Genomic DNA, 21,718 nt, shown 5'->3' on the forward strand with positions numbered 1-21,718 from the left:
AACATGCCCCTGAATGACAATGTGAGCTTTGACAGTAGCTGATAAAGATCAAAATGATCCACAGTTGTATCCAAGTGCCAAGCATTGTGCTGCTCAAAGCAAATATAAAATGAATTCATTGTCCCCAGAAAGCACACCAATTTTATAGTCGGTAATTTAAAAAGACTCTGCTTACAAATTCCCATGGAAGCGTTAGGATATATTTACTGCTAGCTATAAATGCATTATAAATCTAATTTAGTGTCTCAATAGATTGAGCCTTTAACCTTTTGTTATGGGTTGTGATCATTCTGAAAACTGCACCAGACTGCACAGATTAGTGTTAGCTCTTCATATAATTCATGAAAGCTTGATGATTGCCTGCCAAGCCAAATCCAGTGTGTTATTGTAGGATCAATTGTGATCACAGGTCAGGGCATGTGCTCGTTTGAACATGGGCAGAGCAGGTTTATGGAGCAGGTTTACGTCAAGCTGACTAACACGTTCCAAACTTCGTGCCACCATAAGAAATAGTAGGCAAATGGTCATGATTGATATTATAGTAGCATACAACCTAGTAATGTAGCATGAGGCAGGAAACGCGGTATGGCTCCAGCGCTGCTTTTGAAGTGATGTTTGATTGGCTGCGTCGTGTAATGGGCGTGGTCTAATCTCCCTATTTCACCTCGGTCCCAGCCAAAGCAGTAAATACACCAGCGCGTTTCTCAGGATCCAGAAGCGTGCGGTTTGCCAGGCGTGTCCGCGTTTGAATCGGTGCAAGAATACGGCAAAACATTGGCCAGATCTACCCTAATGATATAACCAGAGCTGTCCTCGGGATGCAATGACGGCGGGAGCTGGTGGACGAAGTGCGCTCTGAAAAAAGGAAAAAGAAAGGTATGGAGACATTTTATTTGGATGCGTGGAATTGAACGGCACATTCAGTTCCCATCTGGGTTCCTGGTTTCAGCAACACGAAGCCATGTTTTTGTGTCCATTAAATCGTATTTATGTTGCAGAATTCTTCCAAATACACGACACCCAAATGCTGTGTTCTTCCTTTCATAATGTAGACATGAATTTATTAATTTTTTTAGGATGCCTTGTTTTTAAAGGAAGTAGTCTTCTGACATGAACAATAGGTGTGCATTGCATATCGCATTCATTCATTCAATGTGTCATATTTTCTGTTTCTTTGTTTGCTTTTGTAGAGATGATTCACCCTTGGTACACAGGAGCACATATTTAATTCTCCATGCATTCACACACACATACAGAAGGGTCATAGAGTGAGTTTTCGAGATGCCTACTAGTTCAGGCACCTTTACTGATCAAGTTCATGTATTATATTTATTATTATTAGTTCATTGTATTATTTTCAAGAAGGAAAAAAAAAAAGACGACGAAAGATCAGAATATTTTTTTCTTCTTTCTCTGATAGTGCACACTAGTGTTGAGATAATCAGTTAGAAATATCCACATCCTGTTCTTTCTGTTCCTCTGGGGAAGAGAGCGTTTTGTGTGCAAGCCGTGTTTGACTTCACACCTTGTCATTATTGCAGGCTGACATTCGCCAAGCAGTTGGCTGAGAGGGAGGTGTTGTCCTTGTAGTGTGCACTCATTAGTTTGAGTTTGCACAACGAGCCATTACATAGAGTTGCCTTTGCTATTTGCACAGAGCCAATACTGAAATGAGCTTAGTGATTCCAGGCAGGCATACAGTGGACATGCTGACTGGAGACACTGCTGCCTTTGATGTGCTCCAAGTCTCCACGAACACTGTGTGTGTGTGTGTGTGTGTGTGTGTGTGTGTGTGTGTGTGTGTGTGCACGCACAGGTTGAACAAAGACAGCAATAGACCAGCACTAACGGCCTCCAAGGTCTGCTTGAACCTAATTACAGACAGAGGTTGCTGTCCATGGTTGCATGTTCATGCTGGGAAGCCAACCAGTAATTGCTATAAATCTTTGCTAGAAGCAGTGTATAATCTATACTACATGACTGTGGATTTTCTGTACAGTGTAGTCTAAGCACCATCTGCAGTTTTATGTTTAACTTGAATACACATAATTCAAGATGACAATTACTGCATTATCAAGGACTAAAAGACCTAATTTTTTATCCAATTGCAAGGTTGCAAAAGATTTTCTGAAAACACAATGGATCTTACAAGTGCACTTTGTTTCTTCCAGGAGATTGTAATATGAGCTGACATTTATAGTCTTGTTATTGAAAGAGTGGCACAATCAGCGAGAGAGAGACAATAACCTCGGTTTGAGTCAGCATGCCTCACTAAAGATTTCTTCTTGTTACTGGTTCTGCTGTTTAATAGTGGAAAGGGAATTGTCTTTCTATGTCTGCTATCTCTCTCACTCTCTCACTTACGCTCACACATGCGAACACACACACACACACACACACACACACAGACACACACTCATACTGAATATGCCACGTCTCACTAAGCAATAAGCAATCCTCATACATATAAACAAGGAGGCTTGACAAAGCTCAAAATTAGACATGTTGCAGGAATATTAACTGAATTGCATACTCGTTGTAGCTGCAGCATCATCCATGTTTGGCTGAGTGTTAGAAGAACAACGAAAGAGAACACCCTAAAATACACTTATTTTATTTCAGATCAGAATTTAGAAATTTAAACACTGTGCATGATCCGCTGTGCATCATCATGTTTTGGTGCAGTCCTGAACTATACTTTGATTTTATAGTATGTATTAAATTCAGGCTATTTAAAGAAAATAAATACAACACAGGCCATATTTTGTCCAGTTTTTATGTATATACACTTCTACATATTGACATCCTATAGCTTAAAGCTGGACAGCCTTTTTAACTACCTTTGCAACATCGATTAAGTCATTAAAAATAATTATTAACTGCAAAAGACTAAGAGTATTTGGCATTGATTTGTTGGCTAAGAGATTCTTGCAGTGATGTTGATTGTGTGGTGAGCAAGGAATAGAGGAGCAGCAAACCAGTGGTCTGTGATAATAAGCAAATGTGGATATAGGTGGAGGGGGTTAGCCATGCTTGACCAATTCTGCAAGCAGAGTTGCATGAAGCATGAGTACATCATTGCACAATGCCTTAGTTTGTGAGTACTTTCTTGTGTAGTGCTATCTGGACCATCGAGGAGATGTATAAAATGAAGCTGCAGTGTTCAACTTCTGTATTCACAGATTGTTGAATGCCTTAACATCTTGCAGATGTGTGATGTGTGTAAACAAAATAGTGATCTACACTTGTGTTATTTAATTTAGTTAATCAGGTTGAAACTGGTGTGTATGTGTAGTTTAGTTTTTATGCAGTTTAATGTTACTATTTTAACTGATAGCTTGATTTGATAAACATATACAAATTCATCAAGCTCAATCAAATAAAGTTTGATTCTGATCAAACAAATAATATTAATAACAAAAAAAAAACTTTAAGTTGATTCTTATTCACCTTGAAAACGTAGTCTATTTATTTTTATCATCAGAAGCTTTGAAATTGTTCTGCACATCTGCATTTAAATCTCATTTGGAGGACATGATGAGATTTACATTAATACAATAGTGAGGGCCAGTTTCATTTAACTGACCAAACTGATTCCTTCAAACTCTTAGTGGTCTAATGTTCCATGTATGTGTAGGTGTAAGTGCAGGTTGAACTAAAACAGCATGTAGTTTCAACACTAAATGGAAATTTAAGGTCTCAACATAATTATAGTCAGAGGTTGCTGTCCATGGTTCCACATACAATCTGGGTAGCCAACCAGTAATTACTTTGGTTATAATAATCTAATTGACTTGGCAAATCAAATTGCAATGGATTTTCCAATTCTCATTCACAGATGTCCCAGGCTTCCGGTTCTATTATTGAAACACTGCTGAAATAATGATGCTCAGTTTACCAAGTCAATTAATTATGTCCTTTGTGAGTTTAACTACAGAGCCACCAGGTGAGGTGGCATTCACAAAAACAAAAGTCATGCCTTTAGGCCAATGCTGTTCAGGCAGAAAATGTCAAATTCAAATAGTTATTCATTTCAAATTAAGTGGTGTTTTTTTCTTTCATTTTTTTGAGGGTAAATTGTTAAAGAATTAAATATTCTGATCAACAAGCATGCATATCTCTTACGTATAACACGCTCTTTTACAAATACAGGGTATCAAATCTCCACGGATGGCATCTATGGAAAGGATGTGCTATGCATCCCTTCTCATTCACCACATTCATCTCCATTAACGAGCACTGGCAGCCTGTCGAAAGTGTGAAGTCTATTAAGTCATTGAGAAATCACAACATGCAGTATGCTGAAGGATAAAATAGCTCAATCATCCATCAGCTCATGTTAGTGTAACATTATGCTAGAAGGTTTATTTAAATATGACATTTGTACCTACATCCAGACAGGAGACAGTGGTTCTCTTATGCTGTGGGTGTTATTTTGCTGGCAAGGTTTGTGACCATTTGTCCCCTTGTTTTGGACTAATCCTAACTCTAAAACCATTTTTAATTTTCATCTTTATCCTATAAAGAAATATTTATATCCTGATGGATGGGGTCTCATCCAGGATAACCATCCTTGTACACGGAATATAACAGTTCACTAAATGGCATATGAAAATAATACAAATTATATGCCTTGGCCATACACATGCTAATAAAAAAATTAATCTGGGAGTAATAGTACAATATAAGAAAAAAAACATATATACACTTTTAGAAAACTCTAGACCCCAAAATGTTTCCTTTAGGGGAATTCTTAAATGTTCTAAGTGTTTTCCTTTAGGCTGCTCTGAGCCCTTAACAAACTAGTTTGGGGACCTTTTTCCCCTAAGGTTTTTGTGCTTACTGTGGTATGGTTAATTTTACTGGGTCTTCTGTGTACAGCTGTATTCACCAGCTTGCATAGTAGAGACCACCATGCTTTGTTTTTTCTGCCACTAGTTGCAGAAAAAGTCTATGCCCATTCCTTTTAATATGCCAACTGTGCTGTTTTGTGGAAGCCAAATGTTATCATTATGCAATGTGTAATAAAATTGTCTGTCAACTTTTTTGCAATGCAGAATTAAATGTCAAGCAGGGTGCAGCAATGTAATTTAGTGATGCATGAGAGGGTTCTCTTGGCTTTGCTCTATTCACTGTTCACTGATGTTCTGGTGGTGTGAAGCAAAGCTTGTAATCTTGAGGTTTTGAAAATGGACTCGAAGAACAGAAACTAGATTGTTTACTGCAGAACACAGAAAGTTACATAAAAAGTAATTTAGCTTTAACAAAGTTCTCTGAACTTTTATCTTTTTGTGTTTTGAATAAAATAAGTCATGCTGTGATGTTTAAGGTGAAAACCTCACATTAACTTTGTTTTTTTCCAGAACCTTCAGTGAACTTATTCATTGTGGTAGCTGCCTCATATCACTGGAAGAATGAGCACCTCCCCAAACGGATCTCGTGCCTCCATCGATCTCTTGGAGGAGCTGCAGATTATTGCGGCAGACAACCTTGAGAAGCTAGACATCAATAAGTACTATGAAGTTATTAGGGAGCTGGGCAAGGGCACCTATGGCAAGGTGGATCTGGTTGTCCACAAATTTAGAGGTAAGTACTAGAGCATTTTCAGCTGCTGTTTACATTTTTTTCTAGTTTTACATTTTAGTAAATGTTGGGGCCAACAGCTAGCCATGACTATAGTCCAAAACCACACCCCTGGTCACACTAGGTTCATTGCACTTAACATACAACATATAAAAAAACCCTAACAATCTATAGTCTATTCTCACCCACAGTGATGATCATGGCTCACCTGCAACACCATTATAATAATGTTGGTTCTTTTGACATAATGTATTGTTATTTTGTAATTTGGCAATTTTCATGTGGTTTAAAAGTCAGGAATGAGGTTGGAGAATCGGGCATAAACATCAACGCTAAACTACTTCTTCTTCTTCTTCTTCCGGCTTCTCCCATTAGGGGTCACCACAGCAGATCTTCCGTCTCCATACCCCCCTGTCCTCTACATCTGCCTCTTTCAAACCAACTACCTGCTTGTCTTCCCTCACCACATCCATGAACCTCCTCCTTGGCCTTCCTCTTTTTCTCCTTCCTGGTGGCGCCATCCTCAACAGTCTCCTACCGATATACCCCATGTCTCTGCTCTGCACATGCCCAAACCATTTCAATCTTGCCTCCCTCACTCTTATACATCACCCTATGCTCCTCCTTCTTCTTAAAATAAGTATTCACCACTGTCATTTCCATCCTTTTAGCAAAATGCCATACCTACCCATCACCTCCTCATCACCTCCTCATCACCTCTGTTCCCTTCACCTACATGCCCATTAAAGTCTGCCCCAATCACCAATCTTTCATTCCTAGGTACACCATCTACCACTTCATCTAACTCACTCCAGAAATTTTTTCTTATCCTCCAACTCACAACCCACTTGTGGAGCATAGGCACTGATGACATTTATCATCACCTCTTCCAGCTTCACGTTCATCACCCTATCAGAAACTCTCTTCACCTCCACTACACTTTTACTGTACTTTTCCCTCAGAATCACCCCTACACCATTTCTCTTTCCATCCATACCATGATAGAACAGTTTAAACCCACCCCCAATGTTCCTGGCCTTACTCCCTTTCCACTTGGTCTCCTGAACACACAACATATCTACCTTTCTCCACTCCATCATATCAGCTACCTCTCTCCCTTTACCAGTCACAGTACCAACATTTAAAGTACCAACCCTAAACTCCACTTTCCTACACTTCTCCTTTCCATGCTGTCTCTGTAGACGTCTTAAACATCAAAGCTAAACGATGTGCGATATTTGTCTGCTGTTGATGGAATATGATGAAACGAGATGTGACTTCAGTGATCTGATGGAGGAGTTTGCTGAGAAGTAATAAGTATAGAACAGTATAACAGTATCCCTGGTCACATTTGATAGCATGAGACTGTGAGACATTTATCGTATTATTTGATTATGCCATGATATTTGATCATACCATGCTGTACACCTACTTTGCTGTGCAACTTCAGGTTCAAGACCTTATTCATTGCAAAGATTAGCAGTATATAGAAAGTGACTTTGTAAGATTTTAATGAATTTCTGTGGACGTTACATTTGACATACACTTGCAAGTTAAAAAAATTAATAGAAACATTAATAGTGCATTAAAAAGCAGAAGGACGCACTGTCTTGCATATTTCATAAATCTAAACGATTAAGTGAGATTGGAATGAAGGAAGCTGAGACATCTCTTTTGATTGTGGTGATGGGCCAAATTGCATTGCAGGGTTTTACTCTTGCTGCATAACTTTATCTATGGGTTGGATGTCTACATTTTAAAGTGATTTTATGCAGTCATTTTCTTGTGGTGCCATCATGGCTCGTATTTTTCATAACCCCAGGCCATGCATTAACTTAATCGGGCCCTGACTGCCACCATTTACATTCGATCAGATTTGCTTTGCTTTTTAGATCACCTACCTACCAAGCTTTCAACTCCTCCCTAGACCTTTATGCTTTGCCTGGATAGCAGATAGGGTATTTTAGATGGTGCAAATTGGAATGCAGACAATCTATCAAAATAAGCAATTCTGGAAAAATAGGTTTAACCTTCCTGTGGCAGAGGTCAAATACTGCATCAAATGTAGCACGCACACAAAAATTTGTTGTCTTGGGTAGGTAATAGATTGTTTATTACTGATCATGGATTTTTCCCAAGGTGGTATCCTTCACAGCATTTTTTTCGAAGCTGTAAAGATTCTGCCACCAGAAGCAAGTGGGAACTTGTGTTCTCTTTGCATCTGGTTTGAGCAACATTTTATCCGTTCAGGCAGTATCTCTGTAGGTCTCACTTGGACACCTGACCTTTGGGAAATTACCAGATAGATAGTACAAGAACACAGGTGGCAACCATTTAAAGCAAACTGAGATACATCCTGAAAATATGGCTTTAGTTTATGACATAATGAACAACCACATGCACCATCAATTCAAATCAAGGTTGTCACAACCTAATTAATTTAGGACTGTGTGTCCTCAAGTGAGTATGAGGATAAATGTATGGGAGAGACCCCAGGTAATTTGTTGTGTTTAGAGGTAAACTATTTATTTATCAGGCGATGAGAAAAAAACTGAATCAGGCTTCCAGTCAAGTCGCTCCAGTGGTGAAATCATTAATTTTTATTTTTAATGATTATAATTAATTTTAACCCTGATTTTAAATTTAAGCTGACTTATCATAGATAATGCAGCATTTAATTTAGGGATCAACTTCTCAGAGACCGTCTGAAAATTCATTATGGATATGAACAAGATTTATGATTCTCTAGGCATGCATTACATGCGTGAGTGTGTCAATTGCATTGTGGATATATTTAATACAAAACCAAAGTGTACAATAATGATTTTGTTAATGGTAGAATCACCTCAATTGCTGAAACATTTGCTTAGTTTAGAAGATACTCTGTTGCCCAGCACCAGCAAGGAAAACGCCTACAGAGATTTCTGCATAAAGTTTCAGCATAAATGTCAAGGCTGTGAGCAGAGTATAACACAGAACCAGAGTGCAATTGCTCTGAATACGCTTGGAGAATAGTAAGGGTTTAGCATAATGCTGGAATATTAGATCTCTCTGAGAACATTATATCTTCTACTGTATATTATCTTCTAAAATAATAATTACCAGAGGAATAATAAGAGGCTACATTGGCAGGGCCTTAAGTAACATGGCACTCAACATTTTCACGTTTCAGTGCACACTTTGAGCAACATCAGAGGCAAACCTATCCTCTGGCAGTCGGTGGGAATGAAATAGAAGACTATGCTGGACTATTAATGTTTCTTCATACGAAGCAAAAGCAAGAGAAGTTGAGGTCAAATGCCATGTTTGTCTTTGCTGGATGGGAAACCTTACATGCACTCCATCCTACAGCTCCCCCTGTTAATCACTGGGTTCTGATAGTTTTTAATGAGCCACAGATAAACAGATCTGTTGGCACCCTAAAACTCATGTTTGGTTCATGTTGTGCGTAAAGCACTCTATAAAAGGGGCTTGACTGTGAAAAACTGTGCAGATGGTCCTAGAAATCCATATTCCCAGTTTTCAAATCAACAGCCAATTATTATAACGTCATAGTTGACTTCCTCGGTTATATCAGTGCCTCTGGCTCTGGATTCCTGCCTTAAGAATTGTTCATACAGAATTACAGTGGACTGCAGTACAGTGGCTACAGCATGCCAACTGATATGTAGGTTGTACTGTATGTTGTTCTGAAATATAGCCCAGACACACTCTAAACCACTTTGTAATGTAGAAGTAAAATGAAACAACAAAGATTTTTTGTCATCACAATATAAATATGCAACTATTCTGACTTTTTGTAAAAGAATATAGCTCATATCCTGAAAAAATATATAACCCAAATATATAACAGGGACTATCATCAGTAATAAAGTTGGAGGTTAATGAAGTTATTCTAAAATATTAAAACTTTGAATATCAGTGGGAATCAATAAGGTTTTTCCCCCATTAAGTCAGAATCAATACTAGTAAAGAAAACTTATAAAGGGAAAGACAAGGTATTGGGCATGTGAGATTTATTTTGATCAAAATAGCATAATGCATGTTCTGTGAGATTATGCGTTATGCTATTTTGATCAAAATAAATCTCACATGCCCAATACCTTGTCTTTCCCTTTATAAGTTTTCTTTACTAGTATTGATGGCGTGTTTTTCCTCTCAGCGTTTCAGACACATGGACACATCTGCTACGACAGATGTCAAGTACTTTGTGAATGTGTTGTTTATTCTAAGCCTTTGTTTGACTTTCTTTGGTTCTTTAGCCTTATAGATTGGCTGATCTATATAACAAAGCTAGAGGTTGTGGTAGGGCATTCAGTTCTCTACTCAAGCTTTACATAACAATGACTTATATTGACGAGTGTCCTCTAAAGAAATTCCGTCAGGTGCTCCTTTCACATGGAAGTCTAGTGATTTTAATTAAGCTGAAAGAAAATGGCACTGGTGATTTGCAACTTCTCGGGCAACATTGGCCTAATTGAGGGTGAGAAGGACATGCTAGACAAGACAAAACATTAAATTCATCTCCATCAGCAACATTGCTGTAATTCCCCGAAGAGCTGTGATCCAGCCAGACTCCCAGCATCTTTACATAATGAATGAAGGCAAAGGATTTACTGGAAGAGAGAAAGAATCAATTCAACAGCATCAATTCTTCAACATTTATAAATCTACTTCTCTTAGCATTATGTAAACATGATAAAAACAAGATCTTGATCATTGTCTTGAATTTATAGTGCATCACCAGCAGAGAAAATGATTACAATAGACTGTGGTTTTTGTTTTAATAAATCACATACACAATGAAAAAATCTATTTTAATAAATGATCTTGAGGAAAATTTACAAATTTTCTTTTCATACCTATTTAAGAGTGAACAGTACAGCACAGTACATGCTAGAGGCTGTGTTGAATATTATTTAAACATTGGTGAAAAATCTTTTTTTATCATTTCGGTAGAACCTGCCTATGCTTTATCCTGGACCTTTCAGAATTGCCCACATAATGTTCATAAATCTCCTAAAAGCTTTTTTGGCATTGTGTATAATATTCATATTAAAATAATTACTTAGCATTTATATTTCACTCAGTGTCACAGCAGCATTTGCTGAATGCAAATCCTTTCTGTTTCCACAGGGACAAAGATGGCTCTGAAGTTCTTGCGGAAGAAAACCACCAAGCTGAAGAGCTTTCTGAGGGAGTATAGCATCTCACTCTACGTTTCACCGTGCCCATACATCATCAGCATGTATGGCATCCTCTTTGAGACAGACGAGTATTACATCTTTGCTCAAGAGTATGCATTAGCTGGGGACCTCTTTGACATCATTCCCCCTCAGGTGAGCAAAACTGAGGCTTGATCAATAAGCAATCTGGCATATTCTCTTGAATTGTATGGAGAAGGTTAAAAGGGGTAAAGGAATGGGTTAGCAATTCCCCTGAATTCAGGTATAAATACCAAATGCAAATGCAAAGAGGGAGTTAAAACTGCATGTTCTCATATCTGTGGAGCTATAGCATGATACTGCTATCTTTTATAAAAGTAATAAAGGTACAGTTTTATTAAAATACAAGTGATTTCAAAATGACAAATTATAAAAATTATCATTATATTACATTATATTATAAAAGTTAAGTCAGGTGTTCCCTCACTGACTGTCATACTCATTATTTTATATTTTTCATAAATCTTCTACAGTTGATACTTTTATTTATATACTTTATTTTTTATCCTTAAATTCTATTCCTTTTTTATGCTAAAATGTTGGACAGTTGTACAAAGCATTTCACTGCATGTCATACTCTGTATGTTTGTGTATGTGACAAATGAAATTTGATTTGATTTGGGTGGGGATACTGATGGGAGTATTGTTAATATTTCCATTTTTTTCATTTGGCATTATAAAATGTTATACCTTTAGTTTAATTTGCACTTGTGATACTTTCTTGACAACGTCCCCATTTATATGCTGATTACTCAGTAATTGTACTTGCTGTTGACTCTGGTTTGCTTTGCACTTAACCTCCTATTTAATTGTTGCATAAAAATCCACTAGTGAAAGAGGGTCTGCTTTAGAAATGGATTATGACAATTATGTATTTTCTTTTGTCCATGTTTGCTTGTGGCAGATATACAAAATCCCCTGTACCTTTGCCACCTAACAGTTTCTATACTTATTTACACCGACCTGGCATAAATTGATGGCCACCGATCAGGCATTATATTTTGACCACCTGCCTTATATTCTATTGGTCCTCCTTATGCTGCCAAAACAGTCCTGACCCACCAAGCATTAACAACATTACCTTTTTTAGCAGTTTGAACTAGAGTAGCCCGTCTTTTTGATCAGACCACATGGGCCAGCCTTTGCTCCTCACGTTCATCAACGGGCCTTGGCCCATGACCCTGTCGCTGGTTCACCACTGTTTCTTCCTTGGCCCACTTTTGATAGATACTGACCACTGCAGACCAGGAACACCACAAGAGCTGCAGTTTTGGAGATACCCTGTCCGAGTTGTCTAGCCATCACAATTTGGCCCTTGTCAAACTCTCTCAAATCCTTACACTTGCCCATTTTTCCTGTTTCCAACACATCAGCTTTGAGGACAAAATGTTCACTTGCTGCTTAATATATCTCGCCCACTAACAGGTGCCATGATGAAGACAGTATCAGTGTTATTCACTTCACTGGTCATAATGTTATAATGTCATAATATTATGCCTGATCGGTGTATACCATGACTGTACATTTAGAATTTTTACATTTCTATATCCCTGCAACTTCTAATTCTATTTCCTGCCATTTCATTATTTTCTAACTCTTTTGAGGTATTTATAACTAGCCTTTTAAAAATGTGGGAATTAAACAAATCCTCTGTTTTCCATCATCATGCATAGGTGGGGCTGCCAGAAACCGTGGCCAAACGCTGTGTACACCAGGTTGCCTTGGCACTGGACTACATTCATTCTAAGAAGCTGGTGCATCGTGACATCAAGCCCGAGAACGTACTCATATTCGACCAGGAGTGCCGTAAGGTCAAGCTGTCTGACTTCGGCATGACGCGTCGAGCTGGTTCACCAGTAAAGCGTGTGAGCGGTACCATCCCCTACACGGCACCTGAGCTATGTGTGCCAGGCCGCCATGATGGTTTCTGTGTGGACTACAGCACAGATGTGTGGGCCTTTGGAGTGCTCCTTTTCTGTATGCTCACAGGCAACTTTCCGTGGGAGAAGGCGCTACCATGTGACGCCTTTTACGAGGAGTTTGCACGCTGGCAGCAGCAGCCAAGGAGGAGGGCAGGTGCAGTTCCATCACAGTGGCGCCGTTTTACCAGTGAAGCATTGCGCATGTTCCGGCACCTCCTGGCTATCGAGAAGGAGCAACGCTGCTCTGTCAGTGAGGTGCTTAACTTCCTCTGCTACTGCTGGATGCTAGACACAGAAAATGGCAACACTGCTACCTCCCCCACTGGCACCGTGCTCAATGGGCACGTGGCTGAGCTTAGCTCTTCTTCCTCAGAGGAAGGTGATCTGGTGGAGCGTCTGAAGCAGCAGAGTCTCTCACCCATGTGCGCCGTGGCCAAAGCAGGCATAGACATTGAGCCAGTGACACCGCCCTACTCCACCGGGTCTACAATCAACTCTCCTTCCACTAATAACAGCTACGAGCGTGTCTCCCGTGACAACAATGGAAATGGAGGCCGCATCCTTGTGACCACACCCATTGAGATCTGTGTGTAGTGAGACTTTATAAGGTAACAGACTTTACACATACTCAAATCACTGGAAACCAGTTGACATCAGCGAGGACTCAAATCCAAAAACAAGAAGGAAATGCTCCGTCTTTTATGCTGAGTGTAGAACATGGTAAAAATGTTCTATGGAGGCAGACTAGTTCATTGTTCCTTATGATGAGTGTCTCTGAGGGAATGCTACAAGTTGAAAACAGTAAAATTAAACTGATTGTGTATATCAGCATTTTAACTCTGTTAGTCCAATTGTAATCAGTCCACCATTAGCAACAGTGCACACATGGAAAAAAAAAAACTAGCAGGCATGAAACATCATGTACCATCATATAGCAATATGTTCAATGTTTTGCTAAATTAAAAATCAAATGTAACAACGGTCAAAGTTGTCTGAGACTAACTGCAAAAACACATAATGTGAAAATGTTCATAATGTGATTTTTGGAAGTGGTACTTATTTGTGCTTGAATGTCCATTTGGTTAGTGGGTAACTTCAATAAAATGATAGGGTTTTTTTGCATTATTTATTTTGGTCTTGTACTTCTGATATTTTCCTATTTATTTTATACTGTAGCAGTATATACGTAATTATGCCCAGTTGCCATTATAGTGTGTTGCATTGTGGAAAAAAAAAAAAAAATCAAGTTCCTTTAAATTCAAATGGTATCAGAACCTCCCTAGGACGTTATCTTAGTTTGAACAGTACATGCATGCCATTTTCTCTTGTTTCTTAGTATGGTGCATATTTGAGAGCTTCAATGGGTCTTCTCATAATGAGCGAGGCCAGATCGTTCAGATGATGTCATCAACGTGATTACAGTACATCCAATTGTCTGTCACTATTCCAATCACCGAGAAGGTTTGATTTGTGCTAAAAAGAGAAATGGGGCTGTGCTCAAACACCGAGCATGGCAGAAATTCCAATGTGGTAATACAGAATTATTATTATTACATGGCTTGAGAAAAAATCACTGCTGTAGATGTTATTGTCGCTGTTTTATGAGTAGAGATTTTTATTTAAAGAATTCTTCCAACTTTAAGGTCTTCATTTTATTTAAATTTTTTTTAGAATTTCTCAGGTATATATGGCTATACTGTGTAATATATCACACTAGCCAAGGTCAAGTCATGTTATTTAAAGGAAAAGGAAGAACATTGTGTCAGTGCAGCTGGAATGTGTGACAGAGAAACTGACCGCAGATAAGCCATGCTGCATAACACAACAAACTCTGAATCATATAAAATATGGAACTTGATTTGATCAAGACTGTTATCACTTGCCGTATGTGACTCATTTGTTTCCAGAGCTAGTTATAAAAAACGACGTGGATGTCACATTCGATGTTTTGTTTAAGCTCTCACTTCAACCTTAAATGAAAGGTTTTTAAAACTATTAATTATTTTAAAACCAAAAACTCCTTGGTAATGGGGTTTTCATAAAGATCTAACCGACATATCTCCTTTGTCAAAATTTTGAAAGAATTTTATAGCATGGTTTTTATTATTTTATTCATGTACTTGGGTGGGAATTTTTTTTAAATACCAATTTTGATAAAGGCATGGTAGCAGAAGTGTTTCAAAAAAATTGTTAAATACAAAATAGAACAAACGAATAACTAATGTGGCTTTTTTGAAAGTGTTTCTGAAATTGCATGGATATAAAACCTATATAAACGGGTCTTTTTATCTGTGCTACCTTTTAGATTTGTGAAATTCAATGTGTTGTGGTTATTTTTCTGTAGCACAAATTTGCATAAATTGCTATCGTAATGGAATTTATAAAAATGAAAAGAAAAAGGAAAACAAATGTAGGGCTTCATTTATTCTCTCTGTGCTGTAGGCCTACTTACGTTCTAATTAGGTGGTTTAGAGCATTAGTGCAGTCTGTCAGACAACCTTTTCTTGGATATATTGAACTTTTTTGGATTCCATTAATGCCTGTCAACAGATAAGAAATGAAAAGTTTCTTTTTTTTTTTGAAAAAAGACAACATGACCAGACATTACTATTCACAGACACATTTTTTTCTGAATTGTCTGTTGATATTTGCATGCATCAATATTGTTCTGGAGAGATTATGTTGAAATAAATACATATCCTTGATGCAGAAGTCTGAAGGACAGTTTTGTCATCTTTACTGACATATTCAAATATAATTTGTCTCTCACACACTAACATAAACCAAAAGAAGACTTTCTACTTGTATTTAAATGTATGTTCCAGTTTAATTAAGCATTGGTTTAATCATCAATGGAATTTGAATGGAAATTTATAGTAGGCAGGAGCTAAGTGGAAGGAGAGATTTTCTTCATAAAAGCCTGATATGTCAGACAACTTTCCTATATTGTGTATTTAATCTGTTAATGTTTAAAAGTGGAAAATGCAACAACACTCCTTGGTTGTATGTCCATTTTCTCCACTGGTGCTCTTTGGATAGGGGGATTTAAATTATTAAACAAATAATAAAACCCAAAATGTAATTGTGGGAATAAAATCTGAAATGTTTTTCATTGAACTGGACATGAAAACAAATTCTCTGTATAACAGATGAAATCTAGCATTTATCAGTTTTGTTCACCATTGGCCAGTATATTAGTTATGACCTGCTTAAAAAATGTATAACTGTAGTGGCAGCACAGTTGCCTCACAGTTTCAAGTTTAATACTGAGCTGCATGTTTAAATCTGCATAACTCCCTGTTTCCTCCAGGTTCTCTGATTTCCACCCACTGTCCAGGAACATGCAGGTAGACTAATTGGCTCTGCTAATTGCTATGGTGTGAAGGACTGAGAATGTGTGTACTTGACACCCTGTGGTCAACTGGCCTCAGAGCCCTGATGAATTATTCTGCCAGAATAGGCTCTATATCTACCATAACCCTGACCAAGATAAAGTGGTTACTGAAGATGATTGAATATACAACTATTATATAACTAGTAAATGTAAAAATAAAGATAGCTATCTATAGCAAACTAGAAAAATATATTGAATATTTGGTTGGGAATCTTGTAATCATGGGAAAATTATCCTGCAAGTCACTAAAATACCGTAATTTACGGACTATTAAGCGCACCCAAATATAAGCCGCACCCGATGAATATGAAAAAGATTTTTATTTTGAACATAAATAAGCTGCACCCGTCTACCAGTCTAAATTGAAACTAATGAACTTTTCCCAGGCTTTATCGAAAGACAGTGTCTGTTACACGGCTTGTATCTAAACAGTAGCCTACCAAGAAAGTCATTGTTCACTGTCTTCCTCCTTCCTTTCACAACAATTTCTCTCGAGAGTTTATCATTTGGCATTGTCGTGCGTTTAAAAATCACCATCGGTAAAGCTTTTCTCCCGATGCCGTGCAGCTCAGAACACAGGTGAAGTGTGTTTTTTCATGCCCGGTTGTTTTCAGCGTGACGAATGATCGCATTTCCTGGTTACAGTCCGAGTGAGCGGCAGGTCAAGCGTCAGAGTACCTTCATCCATATTTATGATGAGGTGCGGCCCAATTCAGTGGGAGCGCATCTGATTTAATATAAAGAGTTTCATTGGTTCACCTGAACCTGTTCGGCAATTTCATTGGTCTAATGTAATGAGGCTTATGTTATGGGGAAAAAAGTAGCGGCTTATAGTCCGGAAAATATGGTAGGCTTTCTTTCCATCCACATAATTTAGTGTTGGATATTGGATAGTAAAAGTATTGCCAGAATTTCAACACCAGACATCAATTATTCTAACAACACTTCACCTCCAGATCTGCACATTAATGCAGCTACCCAGTCACCCAATCATGTGACAGCAATGCAATGCAAACCAAATCCTTCAGAAACAGATCATGAACCACAGGCAATGTTCACATAGGAATTAAAAGTGTAATTTCTGTGAGCATAGATTGCATGGAGCTAGTTTGAGTATTTAAGGAATTGCTGATATCCTGAGATTTCACAAATAACAACATCTAGAGTTTACCCAGAAAAGTGCTAAAAACATCCAGTGAGAGGAGTGTTTGCAGTCTGAAACACCATGCTGATGAGTGCGATCAGAGTAGAATTACCTGACTGATTTGAGTTAACAAGACGTTTATAGTAACTCTTATAATCTCTCTTTATAGTCTTGGTGAGCAGACAAGCATCTTAAAATTCACAACACATCAAAGCTTATGGAGGATGTCTCAGATTCCTGTTTTCAACTGACAGGAGTGAAACCCAATGTGATCTATCGATGGAGCCTCATTTAGTCATCCATGCCACAGTCAAGTCAAAGAGATCACACATTTTCTTCATTCTGATGTTTGGTATGAACATTAACTGGAGCTCTTTTTTCCTTTACAGCTATTTTATGGTGAGATAGCGATCCGCTCATATGTATTTGTTCGATAACATCAGTGTTTAATTTTATATTCTTGGACATGTCTATTGAACATGCACTGTATTTTGCTTTTACTCCAAAATGCTTTGTCTGAATCATAAATGACCTAGTCTTTGTTGTGAGGGCTGGAAAGAGAAGAGTAGACAGTATAAAAAAAGACAAGCACAGAACCAGAACTGTGTGTTCTGTCTTGAGTTAGATTTGGAAGTGTGTATGTTTCGCTACCATTCAGTTCCTAACCCTTGTTCACAATAGAGGGTTATGTAATAATGGACATAAAAGAAGAAGCAAAGCTATGTTCAAAGTAACATAAATCAGAAGTGACATTAAGGATTAAATTTGGGTCCCATTTGCCACTCTGTAATTAAGTAATTTAGGATAATAGACAAACTTTGAAACAAATAAAATAAAATGGAAGCAAGCAAATAGAAGCGACTTAAAATGCTTAAAAATGGCTTGTAATAGAATCAGTGTGTATTTACAACATAGTAAGATCATTTAAGAGTTTAAATTCTTAATTGTGTGCAGAAAAGCATCCTGGACTGGCCGTTTTTAATCATCAACCCTATGTTAAAGAATCTTTAAGATCTCCTCCTAAGCGTATCAATAAGATGTAGTGTTTTATTTCATAACACCTCAGTTTTTTGTCATTCTGAATGCTAGTATTTTAAAATAGTCTTTGGGAAGATTATTTTCAACCACATTGTGAGTGTTATTCAAGATCTGAAAGCTTTCCAAGAATTGGAACTGTTATTTTGTTATGTGGCCGAGTACAGAAAGTGCACACGATTCAGACCAAATGTGTGACAGACTTAGCATTAGGACACCAAGCTCCCTGGGCCAACTCTACATCCAAAAGGAGCCATCTGCTCTTAGACTACAATAGACTCCAGCGTGAGACAACTCAATGACAAGTTCCTTTGGTATTTTTAGCAGGCCCATTTTGAATATTTGCTACAAATGCTGTGAGCGATGTTCATCATGATACATTGATGTACAGTAATCCATTTGCACATGGTTAGTTTGATTAAAAGTACTTCATTCAACAGCACGGGGTATGGCTTGCTGATTGTTGTTCTCATTAGAGCTCACTCTAAAAAGGTTTCCATGTTCACTTATGTGTGTCTTGTTGCTCTGGCAACGAGATATTTTGCCTGAGCATCATTTAGCAGAGTAGAAACGTGCAGTAATGAAGGAGGAGGGTTAGGAATACATTTTCACAAGACTGCACAAGGTTATATTCTTATACCATATATTCTTGAGAGTATACGCTTATTATCTTCATAAAGATTTGCTGTGAGAATTTTCTTTCTAATGACATGAGAACAAGAGTGCCATTTTACCCTGATTTCACTGCAAAGACACTGTAGGTCTATTCACCATTTCTTTTATATACTTTATGTTTCTAAGATCACTTTATTTTTAGAGACTGAAAGGCTGAAACTGATATTACTAATACAATGATGCAACCATTTCTGCATATTAAATTAGCTGTGTACATGCGTGGCATCTTTCCCTTCTTTTTGTCTGTGTTGTATGTGGTTTTTGTGCCCTATATTTGATGTGTTTTTAAAAATGACTGAGTAATGCCCCCCCCCCAAAAAAAAAAACAAAAAAAAAACTGATCTGCCATAGACTTGTTCTAATGACACCCAGATCTTTTTAAGGAAGTGAATGTTCCACAAATGCACTGTCAAATTAACAGTAAATTACTGACAGCATGCTTGTCAGATAAGCTTGCAAATTGCTGTCATTATTTTATGATAGGCATACAGGCACTTTTTTCGGCAACATTGTGTTCCTTTTTTCAATATATAGTTGCATGCTTCTCACCCTTAAAAATGGATTATGCTCTTGATACCCACCCATACCATGGGTCAGTTCTGCATCTTGTCCTGCAGCACGACTTGGCAAAGATATATCATTTTACAAACTGAGCTTACATATCTTGCAAATCTCCCACGTTCACACATTATGAGAGCAAGGCTGAAAATAATCAAACACAAGCGTGAAGCACATCAAATGTTCTATGCCAAACATCCACTGCTATATATGAACATGATGTGCTGTTCACATCTAACCCCAAAGAGAGGCAGAACCCACCCATCCAGATGCACTGTGCACCACTGTACTGTACACTGAAAGAGGATTTATTCTGAGACTATCGATGTTATGCTGAGCTATAGGTCAAAGTGACAGCAATGCTGCTATAGTAGACTACAAAGCTTATTATATATTTTTTTATGTAAAGCATAGTGGGAGTAAACTGATATACTAAGCAAATGTAGCGCTTAATAGCAATACACATTTGTATCTCTTATCCAGCGAAAGAGATCAGCATGTGCTTTGCCATCTAAATGAAATGCTAAAAAATGGACAGCACATTTTACATGTTGGTCCAAAATTTCTCATGGGTGTTCAGTTGGGTTGAGTTATGGTTTCTGTGAAGACCTTTGCATAAACTTTGACATAATTGTTATATTCATCAGTCCTGTTAAAGGGGTTTTGGAAGAGGCTAGTCTTATCAGGACAAAAATGTTTTGCTATAGGATCAGTAAAATTCCCAGGCTGTCTCTACGGTGGCAGAGAAGTGCAAAACACATTAACAAATCAGAAAACAAATTAACAAATTAGAAAACACATTAACAAATCTGAAAACAAATTACCAAATCCATAAACAAATAAACAAATACAAAAACAAAATAACAAATCTGGAACCAATTAATAAATCCAAAAACATCCCCATTTAAAAATGTAACGAATCAATGTGCTATAAAAGTAAAAAATGTATTCATAAAGTAAATCTGCATTTTTTGAAAATAAATAATAATAATAAATATAATATTTATATTAATATAATATAATAAAATATAATAATAAATAGTAAACTAGATTAGATACAAATTAATTTTTCATTGTCAATTATTTTGAGTAAAATTATTAATCAATTTATAATAATTTTACTCAAAATAATTGTCATAGTGAAAAATGAATTTGTATATAATATAATTATTATTTATTATTATATTTTATTATAATAAGAGATCACTGTATGTATCTTTTAAAGCGGACGAACACTTGAGCTTTCTCATTGCCTATGCTGTTATTTGATTCTTCACCAGCAGGTAGCGCACTTTAGCAGCGTGTGGCCTACAGGTAGAGTAGTTTAGATTATGATTAAATATATTACATTTATAAATATAACTGTATTTTATGATAAAATATAAGAAATGTAATATATAATATAATTGAAAAGAATAGATGGAGATCTTTGACTTGCCATGCCATGCAATGCAATACACACAAAAAAAAATGCATAAAAGGAAAAATAAAATGGCACTTGGATAAAAGATTTTTTGACCATCTACATGTCTTTCATTTGAGGTTACTGAATAGCTGTTTTTTCGAGCACTTAACTCTATTGTACATTAAATTGGATTGTTTCTTAATGTCTTCTTCTTCTTCTTTCGGTTGCTCCTATTAGGGGTCGCCACAGAGGATCATCAGTCTCCATACCACCCTGTCCTCTACATCTGCCTCTTTCACACCAACTACCTGCATGTCTTCCTTCACCACATCCATGAACTTCCTCCTTGGCCTTCCTCTTTTCCTCCTAACTGGTGGCTCCATCCTCAGCATTCTTCTACCAATATAATTCATGTCCCTCCTCTGCACATGTCCAAACCATCTCAATCTCGCCTTCCTCACCTTGTCACTAAAACATCCTACATGCGCTGTCTCTCTAATAAACTCATTTCTAATCTTGTCCATCCTCGTCACTCCCAACGAAAACCTTAACATCTTCAGCTCTGCTACCTCCAGCTCCGCCTCCTGTCTTTTACTCAATGCCACTGTCTCTAATCCATACAACATTGCAGGTCTCACCACAGTCCTATAAACTTTCCCTTTCATTCTTGCAGATACCCTTCTATCACAAATCACTCCTGTCACTCTTCTCCACCCACTCCACCCTGCCTGCACTCTTTTCTTTACTTCTCTAACACACTCTCCATTACTTTGCACT

General features: G+C 37.4%; 1 protein-coding gene across 1 annotated transcript; it reads left to right on the top strand.

Annotated features, from left to right (window-relative positions):
• Positions 1-650: 650 nt before the first annotated feature.
• unm_sa1261 (un-named sa1261) lies at positions 651-15,444 on the top strand. The gene is made up of 4 exons (XM_046866940.1): positions 651-876; positions 5,364-5,586; positions 10,720-10,922; positions 12,482-15,444. Exons 2-4 carry the CDS (start codon positions 5,415-5,417, stop codon positions 13,322-13,324), a joined length of 1,218 nt encoding a protein of 405 aa, XP_046722896.1. The 5' UTR covers positions 651-876; positions 5,364-5,414; the 3' UTR covers positions 13,325-15,444.
• The last annotated feature ends 6,274 nt before the right edge of the window (positions 15,445-21,718 follow it).

The sequence above is a fragment of the Silurus meridionalis genome, chromosome 14, assembly GCF_014805685.1.
Source record: "Silurus meridionalis isolate SWU-2019-XX chromosome 14, ASM1480568v1, whole genome shotgun sequence".
Lineage (NCBI taxonomy): Eukaryota > Metazoa > Chordata > Actinopteri > Siluriformes > Siluridae > Silurus > Silurus meridionalis.

Coding starts and splice junctions, on each gene's coding strand:
- unm_sa1261 (XM_046866940.1), top strand. CDS start 5,415: ATGAGCACCTCCCCAAACGGATCTCGTGCCTCCATCGATCTCTTGGAG. Junction 5,587..10,719: donor GGTTGTCCACAAATTTAGAG/GTAAGTACTAGA, acceptor CTGTTTCCACAG/GGACAAAGATGGCTCTGAAG. Junction 10,923..12,481: donor TTGACATCATTCCCCCTCAG/GTGAGCAAAACT, acceptor CATCATGCATAG/GTGGGGCTGCCAGAAACCGT.